The sequence below is a fragment of the Gobio gobio genome (genome assembly GCF_949357685.1).
Source record: "Gobio gobio genome assembly, chromosome: 22".
Classification (NCBI taxonomy): Eukaryota; Metazoa; Chordata; class Actinopteri; order Cypriniformes; family Gobionidae; genus Gobio; species Gobio gobio.
The window spans coordinates 45,653,647-45,667,577 of NC_137118.1; the positions used below are offsets into that span (position 1 = coordinate 45,653,647).

At 39.5% G+C, this 13,931-nt stretch overlaps 1 protein-coding gene across 1 annotated transcript in view; it reads left to right on the forward strand.

Annotated features, from left to right (window-relative positions):
* Nucleotides 1–3,215: 3,215 nt before the first annotated feature.
* LOC307118278 (zinc finger SWIM domain-containing protein 6) overlaps nt 3,216–13,931 on the forward strand; it is a 110,145-nt gene continuing 99,429 nt past the window's right edge. The window contains exon 1 of the mRNA XM_079803854.1: nt 3,216–3,765. Within this exon, the coding sequence (XP_079659980.1) occupies nt 3,339–3,765 (427 nt within the window). The 5' untranslated portion in view covers nt 3,216–3,338. The remainder of the gene's footprint in view (nt 3,766–13,931) is intronic.

Genomic DNA, 13,931 nt, shown 5'->3' on the forward strand with positions numbered 1-13,931 from the left:
ACAGAGTCCAGTGACGGCTCCAGCCCCTGACCAGAGTCCAGTGACGGCTCCAGCCCCTGACCAGAGTCCAGTGATGGCTCCAGCCCCTGTCCAGAGTCCAGTGACGGCTCCAGCCCCTGACCAGAGTCCAGTGATGGCTCCAGCCCCTGACCAGAGTCCAGTGACGGCTCCAGCCCCTGACCAGAGTCCAGTGATGGCTCCAGCCCCTGACCAGAGTCCAGTGACGGCTCCAGCCCCTGACCAGAGTCCAGTGATGGCTCCAGCCCCTGACCAGAGTCCAGTGATGGCTCCAGCCCCTGACCAGAGTCCAGTGATGGCTCCAGCCCCTGACCAGAGTCCAGTGACGGCTCCAGCCCCTGACCAGAGTCCAGTGATGGCTCCAGCCCCTGACCAGAGTCCAGTGACAATTTTTTTTGGACAATATCATCTAAACACACTTTTAATAGTTTAAACAACCAGTGTCAAGTGTGCATATAAACTAAGTAAATAAAAAAGTTTTATAAAAAAAAAGATAAGTGCTTAATTTCATGGAAGTATTAAACTGAACCTCATGCCTTCATCCAAAACACAGTCTACTAAACGCTACGGCTCCCTTATGCCACGCTGCGTGTGTCCATTAAAAAATCTGATATGACAGATGAGGGAAGCTCAAATTGTGCGGACGCTAATCTGAAATGCATTGCATTGATCGGCTGGAGATTACAACATCCCGCCAATGAGTTGCAATTAGTTACATCACATTTCTCAATCAATTAAACTTACCCCGAGGCCACACTTTTTAATATCGCCGGTGAGACTCTTGCATGAAATTAAATTAGCGCTCTCTCTCGTTAGGTGGTAAGATCTCCTTTTGTAGTTTTATCACAGACACCTGCTGTGGTCTTCAGATCTGTCACTTGATCAGATTCAGTACCGGGAATCACCTGGAATGAAAATGAAAAAGACTTTACCCCTCACAGACTGGAGTTAATGTGAACGTGCTGCCATGCGACTGAGTTAAAACAGGCCACATACTGTATGCAGTACATGCATGATACTCACAAAAACGTCTCCTAAAATGTGACATAAAGTTTGCATGGATTTACCTTCAGGATGTGTGGAGGATAATTCTCTAAGCATATGTTTGATCCATTTAAATTGGGAGCAAACCTTTTCCCTTTACACGGCACATTTAAGATTAATAGATATCATTTATCTAGCTGTTTGGCATTTAGCAAAGCAGCACGACATTTGAACAAGGGAAGAAATATTTATAACCGGGATGATGAGCAATTCCACTCATTTTCTTTTCAACCCAATACCAAGGTAATTACATTTTGGATCATTGTTTAGAATAAACTCTATCAATGTCCAAAGTTTTGAGGAACATCAAGTAATGATAGTTTGGTGACTTACCAGCCCATATTCACTGCTGGTGTGCACAAGTTTTGAGAGAAATATGTATTTTTTAAAGCCTGAAACAAATATTTTTTTCTGAAAAAATATCTCACCAATATCAGGTGAACGTCTTGCTCAGAAGTTGCTAATAATTGACATTTTGGAAACACACAGTATAAATAGGTCTGTATACAGGATGTAAAGTATACTTCAAGTTCCTTTTAAGTATACTTAAGTAAAGTTCAAGTATATTTTTAAGTAAACGTTATGTAACAAGGATCAATTTTATGTAATAATATTAATGTACTAGTAGTGCACTATTTCAATACTACTTGGTAGTAAATTGGCCCACTTTTTAGTGGAAAAAATAGTGCTGTCAAAACGATTAATCGTGATTAATCGTATCCAAAATAAAAGTTTGTGTTTACATAATACAGTATATGTGTGTGTACTGTGTATTACGTATAAATAAAAATGCACTCATTCATGTATATATTTAAGACATATTTGCATATATATATTTATATAATTTATATATATATATATATATATATATATATATATAAATAAATAAATATTAATATTTTATATATAAATATTTTTTAAAAATCTTAAATATATACATGCATGTGTGTGTATTTGTATATATGTAATAATTATACACAACACACACACATATATTATGTAAACATTAACTTTTGGATGCGATTAATCGTGATTAATCGATTTGACAACACTATAATAATTTACATTTTGGAAACACACAGTATAAATAAGTCAGTTTACAGGAAAATATATGTAAAGTATACTTCAAGTTCATTTTATTAAGTATACTGAAGTAAAGTTCATGTTTATGTGGTAAGTATACTATCAATGTACTAGTAGTGTACTTGTAAGTGTACTATTTCAATACTACTTGGTGCTAAATTGGCCCACTTTTTAGTGTATAATAGTATACTTTTAAGTATACTTTAAGTGTAAACTTTAAGTACTCAACTACTTTATGTTTTTGATTTGTACTGAAACATGTAGCACATTTTTTTTAGTTTATTAAAGTACACTTTGAAGTACACGTTCAGTAAACTAGTAGTTTTATACTGCAAGTATTCCTGTAAGTACTTTATGTGAACTTAACGTCATACAGCTTACTATTTATTTTTGCAAATTAAAAATAATTAATTTTTATACTTGAAATATACCTTTAACTGTACTTTACTTAACATTTTATTCTAGCTTCATGCATCCTTTTTAATCAACACTTGAATGTGGGTTTCATGAAAACAACATTTTAAACAAAAAGCTGAGAAAATCGCATTTAGCCTACACAAAAATTATCTAACACACAAGTCAACAAAACATATAACACTGTTATAGTGGTTTTTGGATATTTAAATCCAAAAATCTTACATATTGTGCCTTTAATTATACTTTTCATGTATATCTCGATCTAAAGATTGAGTATAGGCCAAATATATTTGTCAGCATAAGTATAGGCTACTTAAATGCAATTTTAAGTCCATTTCTGAGAAGTAGCCTACTGAAAGTATACCACATAGCGTGTGGGAGCCAGGCTTGAGACACAATCCATCCCTTAATCTTATTTATTATGAATTTCCTATAATCCCTAATACTTCTATATTTCCTTCATTAGTTTGTGGAGCGACAAATCCATGAGCTTTTCCAACCTCTCGTGCCTCTTCCTGTTGTGAACTTATGACACTCATTATGACTCCAGCAAGAGCCCCGCCTCCCATTCCTTTTTTAGCACGGCTGCAGACGCACAGGCCCCGCCCATTTCTTATTTTGTCTACACAAAGACTCCGAAGCCCCGCCCTTTTGACCAAATAAGTCCGGGCTGTCCTTACACGGCGAACAATCGATGCGCGTCGCAACCTTTTCCTTTCCTTATCCCGTTTATATAGTACGGCGACTTCCGCCCTTGCCGTTAAAGCAGTGCGATCATGGCGGAGCGCGTTCAGCAGCCCCCAGCTAAACGGCTCTGCTGCCGACCCGGGTATAGTACGACATGTAGACAGGGGCAGCGAGCCGGTGGAACAGTATGCGGCGGTTCGGGTTCTGGCCAAGGGGGATCCAGCAAAACCCAGAGCCCCGAATCGCTTCTGGACATTGCAGCGCGGAAAGTAGCGGAGAAGTGGCCGTTCCAACGGGTGGAGGAGCGTTTCGAGCGCATCCCGGAGCCCGTACAGCGGCGGATCGTGTACTGGTCTTTCCCGAGGAGCGAACGGGAGATCTGCATGTATTCCTCGTTCAACACGGGCGGAGAGGAGAGCGCGTCCAGCGGGGAGAGCGTAGACGAGACGCGGTTACCGTTCCGACGCGGCATCGCATTGCTGGAGAGCGGCTGTGTGGACAACGTATTGCAAGTCGGTGAGTGTGGATGTAACCCCGCGGCTTGGAAAACGTTTAAATGCATTTATCCCAGTCACCATCATCACCCAGAAACACAGTCGACAGAAAACGTCGTTTAAAAAGAGGAACACGAGTCGAATGAAAGGGACTATTGAATTTACACCGAACAAAGGGAGGAATACAACGGGTTTTAAATCTCCCGACAGGGTGCCGGGACGTCGTTTCGTTTCGCACTTTGATCGCGAGTGTTCCATTTCGAACGTTCTAGGAAACGTTCTGGATACATTGTATACGCTTTTGTATCCGCGCGAGATAAACAGCGCGGAAGTGGAGCTCGATGTCGCTCGATCCATTCAGCGTTAAAAACACATTCCCCTGGCCTTTTTTCGCTATTCTGTCGCCTTTGTGTCGCGTTGTGCTTCAACTTGAGTCGGTGTAGTCATACATTAATCGTGTATTTGCACGTATGGCGGTCGAAATGTCAAATCTTGCGAAGCTTGTCTGGTCTGTTTATTTTTCTGAAGTGAAAGCGTGAGGGGAGGGAGGGGGGGAATTATTGGCGTAGTAAGTCGACCAACTGCTGGATGTAGAGCTGTCATGTCAACTAAAAAAAAACAGCGAAATATTTCCATAGCAGCCTCGGTTTTACTTGGTTTTGTATTTTAGTGGGTGCGCATATCAAATAGCCGTCAGGCATCCCTATTGAATTTGGCACTTTGTTCCCATTTTCATGTTCGCTTGTGTCTTTTCAGCTTTCTGTCACCCTCCAAAAGGAAGGCGAAACAAAAGCGGCTTTTTATTTTCTTTCACTGCTTGTTAAATGGAAAAGATTTGGGAAAGGGGTGGGAGGAATGGCGATTTAAAGACGCAGTGCCTCATTTTTTTTTATTTTTAAATGGCCCCTAATATTATGCATTCCAGCTGACCCTTGTGACGTCAAGAGTAGTTGCTACATGCAACGCTTCACCTGTTTTGTCGTATCACAACTTCATCCACCTTTTGTTTTTAAAGTCCCTGGGCTCTCCGCCCTTTGGACACAATTCAAGATTTTAATCACATTAGTGCCTTTGCTTAATTTGAATTGTAATGCAATCAGCGAATGTAATTTTCTGCATGACCATTCCCCCCCTCCTCCACGTCCCTATCCTGCTGGAGGAGAGGTGCCTCAGCTGGGCTTTATGCCCTCACCCTTCAGCCAAAATGGGAAATGCGCACACAAGCCCGTGTGTCTTCCCTGCCCGGAGCCTCTTAAAAAGCGGACTGGCTGTCTCCGAAGATCAAGGGCTCTTGCCCTTTTTCCAACAGGCTACGTGGAGCTCTCTGCTTTTGATTCCGAGCGCTTTTTCCCCTTTGTGTGTGCCTCATTCCGAGCTCCGGCGATGGGAAATGACAAGCCTGCGCGCACGGGGAGGGTTTCTTGGCTGATTGCATCCCAGTATGGAATGCTCTGCAAAAATAAAGCCAAGCAGCGATAAATAAAAGATGCAATCTTGCGACGCAGGCTGGGTTGGGAAGGGGGGGGGGTTGCTTTCAGCAGACCCGGATTAGCCCCGATAGGTAGGGCTCACCGTGACGAACGAGCCGAGACCGAATTCAGGACAGGAATTTGTTTTCCTTTCTGTCATATGCAGGGGGAGGGGATGCAATAAAGCCATGTATTTCTCATAAATATGGCCGTGCCTTCCCCCTGTTGGCAGTTGGCCACGGTGCTCTATATTTACATACCCTCCTCTTTTGTGTGTGTGCATGTCGGGATGTGTAGACATTGCGCTGATCTTGTGGGAAAAGTGTGTTTTCATCAACAATTGATGTAGGCACACTGCGGGACTATTGCACGCTCCCCGGATCGCTGTGGAAACCGGCATGGCATTATAGCTCTTGCAAAACGTGACTCGTGTGGCTTGCATCCTCATATCGATCACACCGAGCCTGAAAGGTCACCAGGTTCAAGTTCAGCCCCCCCCTCTCTTCCGTCCAGCCGTGTGTTATGTTTCCATCTGTCACGACTTTATTAGGCTGCCGATCGGTGATTTAAAGCTGATCCTATTAGGTGCCTTTTGCTTGCGATATGTTTGCCAATATGCTCAGCTGTTAAAGATCAATCGGGAGTTATACGGAGGATCGTGTGATGCATGTGTGCTTGATGCGTAATAAAATAACAGAGGCGGCTGCAAAGATCAGAGGTCAACACCCGTGTATGTCACTGCTTTCAGTTGCCGTCAGTTCAATCTCAAAGCGACCGAGTGATGTAATTTTTCCATTATTATAGTTTGAGTCAGGACGCTTTGTGGCTTGTTCTCGGAAATACTCAAGGTTTTTGAAATTCTAGCATTGATGATGTTAATGGCAGAACCATATGCGAGTCCCAGTGGTGTATTGATCAGATGAAGAAGACGGTGTCATAGCGGCGTAATGATATAACGGGACAGAATAAACTGATTTGTTTATTGATCTCGCATCAGAGGAGACGCAGATTTCCATCAGCCTCATTAACCCAGAAAGGGTGTGTGTGTGTGAGAATAATAAATGCACATGCTCTAATGTGTGCTCCAGCTCACTGAGCCAGTGGAAAGAAAAGCCTTGTGCCTGCGTTAACATTTCTGTCATTCATACACAGAAGTGCAAAATTTAAGATGTACAACTTAAATCTTGCATGAGGCTGTTGCTTTTGGGGCCGTCAGAAATGCCATGTGGAAGAGAGCGTTACTGAGCGTCTGTAGATTTGAGGTCAGTGTGTCTCTGTAATTGCGTTATGATGCTTCATAAGACGCGTGACGTGTGATCACACATCTGAGAGGTTTTGGAGGAAGATTTTTGCCCTTTGTTTTTCTCACTTTGCTCCGAAAATAAATGCTTCAATATAGGGCTGTGCAATATCCTTGTAAAATTATGCGATACGATATTGCTTTAAGTGTGTAAAATATATTTAAGTTATATTGAAACAAATATTTAAAAACTGAGAATGACACTGTTTATGTGTTTCACATTCTTTCTGGGAAAAGGAAGCATCGCTACAACTTCTGAAAGTGCCATTTTTTCGCAAAAAATTGTCACAAATCTGACAATATAATTTTTACATCAATGTAAACAAACAAAACCGATATTTAAATACCAAAAACTCTTTGCTTGGCTTGGTAATATATGTTTATATCAACCTAAAACTTGACATCAAGAACATTCAGGTAAACAAAGACACCTGAACTAGGGGTGGACCATTATTTTTGTTATTAAAACTTCACATTAAAGGGTTAGTTCACCCAAAAATGAAAATTCTGTCATTAATTACTCACCCTTATGTCGTTCGAGACCCGTAAGACCTCCGTTCATATTCGGAACACAAATGAAGATATTTTTGTTGAAAGCTGATGCTGAGAAAGGCTTCATATAGGCCTCCATTGGCATTCAGTACACTTATACTCCCAAGACGGATAAAAGGCACTCAGAACGTCGTTACAAAGTCCATCTCACCACAGTGACTCTACAATAATCTTACAATGCGACGACAATAGTTTTTGTGCGCAAAACAAAATCAAAATAACACCTTTATCCAGCTTGTTATTGCCTTCCGTGTGTGCCTCCACGACGCATGCGCGAGAATATGACGTAGCGCCGGGGTTCGAGAATCCATGAAATACACACTTTATCCCCATTTTGAGCACTACGCCGAGACCTAAAGCACGATCAATGTAGAATCCAACAGCTGAGATACGCGCGTCTTCCTCTGATTGTAAACAAATCACTTCTGGGTCATCTGTCCGAACGCCGGATCTACGTCATATTCTCGCGCATGCGTCGTGGAGGCACACACGGAAGGCAGTAACAAGTTGGAAAAAGGTGTTATTTTGATTTTTTTTGCGCACAAAAACTATTGTCGTCGCATTGTAAGATTATTGTAGAGTCACTGTGGTGAGATGGACTTTGTAAAGATGTTTTAAGTGCCTTTTATCCGTCTTGGGAGTATAAGTGTACTGAATGCCAATGGAGGCCTATATGAAGCCTTTCTCAGCATCAGCTTTCAACAAAAATATCTTCATTTGTGTTCCGAATATGAACGGAGGTCTGACGGGTCTCGAACGACGTGAGGGTGAGTAATTAATGACAGAATTTTCATTTTTGGGTGAACTAACCCTTTAATTAAATATACACTGATACATAATAAAGCTACAAAGGTTATTCAGCCAAGAGCACTGAGTGATTTTCTCTTGTTCTTTTGTTGTTTGACAGACAGTGGCAGGTTTACAGTATGAGCAGGTTGACTGTGTGAGCAGGTTTACTGTATGAGCTGGTTTACTGTATGAGCTGGTTTACTGTATGAGCTGGTTTACTGTATGAGCAGGTTTACAGTATGAGCAGGTTTACAGTATGAGCTGGTTTACAGTATGAGCTGGTTTACTGTATGAGCTAGTTTACTGTATGAGCAGGTTTACAGTATGAGCAGGTTTACAGTATGAGCAGGTTGACTGTGTGAGCAGGTTTACTGTATGAGCTGGTTTACTGTATGAGCTGGTTTACTGTATGAGCTGGTTTACTGTATGAGCAGGTTTACAGTATGAGCTGGTTTACTGTATGAGCAGGTTTACAGTATGAGCTGGTTTACAGTATGAGCTGGTTTACAGTATGAGCTGGTTTACTGTATGAGCTAGTTTACTGTATGAGCAGGTTTACAGTATGAGCAGGTTTACAGTATGAGCAGGTTTACTGTATGAGCTGGTTTACTGTATGAGCTGGTTTACTTAATGAGCTGGTTTACTGTATGAGCTGGTTTACAGTATGAGCAGGTTTACTGTGTAAGCAGGTTTACTGTATGAGCAGGTTTACAGTATGAGCAGGTTTACTGTATGAGCAGGTTTACTGTATGAGCTGGTTTACAGTATGAGCAGGTTTACAGTATGAGCAGGTTTACAGTATGAGCAGGTTTACAGTATGAGCAGGTTTACAGTATGAGCAGGTTTACAGTATGAGCAGGTTTACTGTATGAGCTGGTTTACTGTGAGAGCAGGTTTACTGTATGAGCTGGTTTACAGTATGAGCTGGTTTACAGTATGAGCTGGTTGACTGTATGAGCAGGTTTACTGTATGAGCAGTTTTACTGTATTAGTAGGTTTACAGTATGAGCAGGTTTACTGTATGAGCTGGTTTACAGTATGAGCTGGTTTACAGTATGAACTGGTTTACAGTATGCGCTGGTTTACTGTATGAGCAGGTTTACAGTATGAGCAGGTTTACAGTATGAGCAGGTTTAGAGTATGAGCAGGTTTACTGTATGAGCTGGTTTACTGTATGAGCTGGTTTACAGTATGAGCAGGTTTACTGTATGAGCAGTTTTACTGTATTAGTAGGTTTACAGTATGAGCAGGTTTACTGTATTAGTAGGTTTACTGTATGAGCAGGTTTACTGTGTTAGTAGGTTTACTGTATGAGCAGATTTACTGTATTAGTAGGTTTACAATATGAGCAGGTTTACTGTATGAGCAGGTTTACTGTATTAGTAAGTTAAGGTTTACTGTATGAGCAGGTTTACTGTATTAGTAGGTTCAGGTTTACAGTATGAGCAGGTTTACTGTATTAGTAGGTTCAGGTTTACAGTATGAGCAGGTTTACTGTATGAGCAGGTTTACTGTATTAGTAGGTTTACAGGATGAGCAGATTTACTGTATTAGTAGGTTCAGGTTTACAGTATGAGCAGGTTTACTGTATTAGTAGGTTCAGGTTTACAGTATGAGCAGGTTTACTGTATTAGTAGGTTCAGGTTTACTATATTAGCAGGTTTACTATATGAGCAGGTTTACTGTATGAGCAGGTTTACAGTGTGAGCAGGTTTACTGTATGAGCAGGTTTACTGTATGAGCAGGTTTACTGTATGAGCAGGTTTACTATATGAGCAGGTTTACTGTATGAGCAGGTTTACTGTATGAGCAGGTTTACTGTATGAGCAGGTTTACTGTATGAGCAGGTTTACTATATGAGCAGGTTTACAGTGTGAGCAGGTTTACTGTATGAGCAGGTTTACTGTATGAGCAGGTTTACTGTATGAGCAGGTTTACTGTATGAGCAGGTTTACAGTGTGAGCAGGTTTACAGTGTGAGCAGGTTTACTGTATGAGCAGGTTTACAGTATGAGCAGGTTTACTGTGTGAGCAGGTTTACAGTGTGAGCAGGTTTACAGTGTGAGCAGGTTTACTGTATGAGCAGGTTTACAGTATGAGCAGGTTTACAGTGTGAGCAGGTTTACTGTATGAGCAGGTTTACTGTATGAGCAGGTTTACAGTATGAACAGGTTTACTGTATGAGCAGGTTTACAGTATGAGCAGGTTTACTGTATTACTGTACTGTCACTTTAAGACCTAATGCACGGATCCTATTGACACGCATTCGGTTTCTTTCCCCAACTGTTATCGTTCACTTAAAGCATAACCGACTTTGTTTACATGAATACTCATCAAGACGGCCATTTTGAAATAACTGTGTGTGTATTTGACAGTTACAAGTAACAAGACACGAAAAAAGAACGTCTTGTGTGCACATTTCGGTGTGTGTCAGACAGCAGAGTTGTTTTTCGCAAGTTATTGCGTTTAATAACTCTTTTTAACGTCAAGCAAGTCACATAAGTAACAGTCGTGTGCCCAGTCTATTCTCTGCTATATTCATCAACCTAAAAACGCAAAATTTTCATTCAGATATTGCGTGCCCTTGCGATATGCATATTGCTATATGTACATTTGCGATATTTCGATAATTTCAATATATTGTGCAGCCCTACTTAAATATGTAAAATAATGTAATTAGCATGCTTGTATACATTTTTTTTTATATGCATTGAATACTCTACTATATCCCACAATGCAATGTGGTTGACTTGACGCACATATTATTTAATGAGACTTTTTTTAAACTCAAAATTGGATTGAAAATGCAAAAAGATGCATTGCGCTACACATTTGAACGCTCATATGATGCAAATACCTTCCCAGCAATTCTGCATATTGTTTCTTATGTAATGCAAGCTAAGTTTATTATTTTTAACGTTGCGTTAAATCAGATCATATGGACTGAAGCTTTCAGCTTTGAGAAGTCAGATTGACAGTAAGCCTACAGATTTGCACCATGTATTGAAAGTTCGCGCTCCACCCACAATGCTCTTTGATGTAGTTTGTGGTGGAGGGCGTAAGCTCTGTGCTCTCTGCTGCAGGGTCTGCTGTATAGTTTTCTTCACACGTCTACAAGAGCTTGATTGCTAGCATTAGCAGTCTACCAGTCAACATAAAAGCCCAGCGATTCGTTCTCATGGAATTCGTCCGTTCCAGAGATTTGCGAAATATCACATCAGAACGAACTGCATTTTGACTTCATCGTGAAGTTTAGCCTGAATGTTACATTCCAAACTGTGCCCCAAAGCACTCAGTTTCAGGAAGGGGAAAACTGGATGGCTCCTTTCAACTCAAAAGTTTACATGCATGACAGGACGATTCTTTGTGTTCGTCAATGCGAAGATGGAGGATTCTGGTATTGAACAAGCTTCTGTGCTCATCCATCCAGAGGTTGTACTCGTAATGAGCGTTTAAGTGATGTTGGTCAGAATAAAGTGGACTTGCTGGGCATCTTCGCATTTCTTTGTGTCGTTTTCACTCCCCAATGAAGATAAGAAGCTTTTATAGTACAAGAAAAGATGCATTAGGTACTGTGTGTAATCGATGCCCTTGTGTTTTAATGTTCTTATGCTTCCACAGAGAATGATGGGAAATATAGTTTTGCCTTAAAAACCCGACTAAATTAGTAGGGATCCACCATCGACCGATAAATGTTCATTTTTAATGTTATCGCCCCAGGAAAATTAAATAATAATGTATTATTTCCTTCAGATGCTCTCTGTTCATCATGATGGGTTTGAATTGCTTGAAATATGATTGGAATCACTTCAGAAGAGGAAAATACAGTTCCGAGCACAAGTCTGTCATATAGACGACATAACATTATCATGAGAACATCATAATTGTGTGTTAGGGACATGGCTTTAATGATGAGGCTTTTGTTTTTGTAATCAGGCTCTCAAATATTATTTAAAAAAAATAGAATTTTGATTAATCGGCCAATATATCGGTTATCAGCGTTCAAATATAAAGAGTTATTGGTATTTGCTAAAATTTTCATATAGGTGCATTCCTATAAATTAGTCATATTTTCTGATCAATATCGGCGAGCCTCTGATTTGATTTCTAGAATTTGTCATTTGTATATGAATCAGAAATGTTTTATGAATATGCAGTGGTTTATTTTATTTTAATAGCTGAAAAAATGCCCTAAAACTGCTAAAAATATATTTTTCTTGTTGCTTTTTTAGGTGAATTCTATGTTGATGCAGATTTATTTTTGATTATTAATATAAGTAGATTGAACTATTTAGTGACTTTTATCATATTGCTTGATATGAAAATTTTGGCCGATACGATAACCGATAATTCTTTATTATTGAAAGCCGATAACCGATTTATTGGCCAATAAAATGAAGTTTAATTGATAAACTTGCACTTTCCCATAGCTCATTTTTTTTGGTGTGATTTTTGAGATCAAATTGACTGAATTTGTGGTGGTAATTTCCAGAAATGTTCATAATTAGGATGCCACATTTACTGTATTACGAATTATGTTAGATTCACAATAGTCACACATGACAATAGAATAAACAAAATGCATAAATCTTGTTTGTTTTGGCATCTTGCCCTTATTTCGCTGTGAAATTACGAATTATGCAGTATCTCAAAAAATGTTTTTTTTTTATTTTTCGTTGCATTTAGTAATCGCGAAAATGCGAAAAACTGGAGGATTATTATCTGAAGAATAAAATCTGTTTTATTTGTCCCTGGTACAATCCGAAAGAGACTCGCACCAACAACACGAAAGCTGACTGCAATATAAGATGCATGTTGGTCTCATTTGTAGTCATAATACAGCAAATTATATTTGGACTAGCGAAAGAAAGAACTACAACACCCAGAATTAAAAAACATTAAGCGTTGCGGGAGCATTTCAGTGAGCATTAGAGGAAGCGTTACATGGATATAGGAAAATTAAGACCTGTTTAAGATGATTTAAGACCTAGAACTCAACACTTAAGCGAAATTTAAGACTTTTTAAGGCTTTAAATTGTGATTTTTGAAATTTTAGACTTTTTAAGACCCAGCCGAATCCCTGTATTAACTGACAACCCAATGTTTGCATCCGTTATGTCACAATGACATGTTTCATTCTGTATTTAACACTGACACTCAACATCTATAACCTTAACACATCCACTTATTTTGAAGAAGTACTTACTTTATCTTCTGCATAGGATGAATGTAATCTGGACGTACTACATTCGCAGTGTTGTCATTGTCATGTGACCTTTTCAGTGTCAGTTGCGTCACTTCACTCATTCACAAATCCTGTGGCCTCATGGGATGGTATATAAATAGTATGTTTATATAACCGATATATATTTCTTGAGAGCCTGATTACAAAAACAAAAGCCTCAGCATTAAAGCCATGTCCCAAACACACAATTATGATGTTCTGATGATAATGTTATGTCGTCTATATGACAGACTTGAGCTGCTCATGTTGCTCTGAACTGTATTTTCCTCTTTTCCAATCATATTTCAATCAATTCAAACCCATCATGGTGAACAGTGAGCATCTGAAGTGTCTCAGCTGAAGGAAATAATTCATTACAGGGCTCCAGACTAACTTTTTTCACTAGGAGCACAGTGGCCCCCAACTGAAAATTTTAGGGGCACAACCAGAAATTTTAGGGGCGCACACCATAAATCAACATGCAAACCAAATCTACTAATTTCCACTGTATTACTAATAGGGATGGGTATCGTTAAGGTTTTAATGGTATTACTACTCTTACCGATACTGCTTATCGATCCGGTACTTTAACAGTATTCTTACCAGTTCATTTTATTATACTTTTTTTTTTTTATAAAAAAAAAAAAAAACATAATTAAGAACATAATTAACATGGCTTTATAATCTGAAAAGTAAAATATATAGAGCAAAAGAAACCGCAAAGTTTGAACAAAAATATAAAACATCTATTTGTAAATGGACCAGTGTCAAGGCATTCGGAAGGTCTGCTAACATTAATATTACTGTAAAGAACAAACCTACAAAGAAATCTAATAAAGTAATGAAATGTAAAAT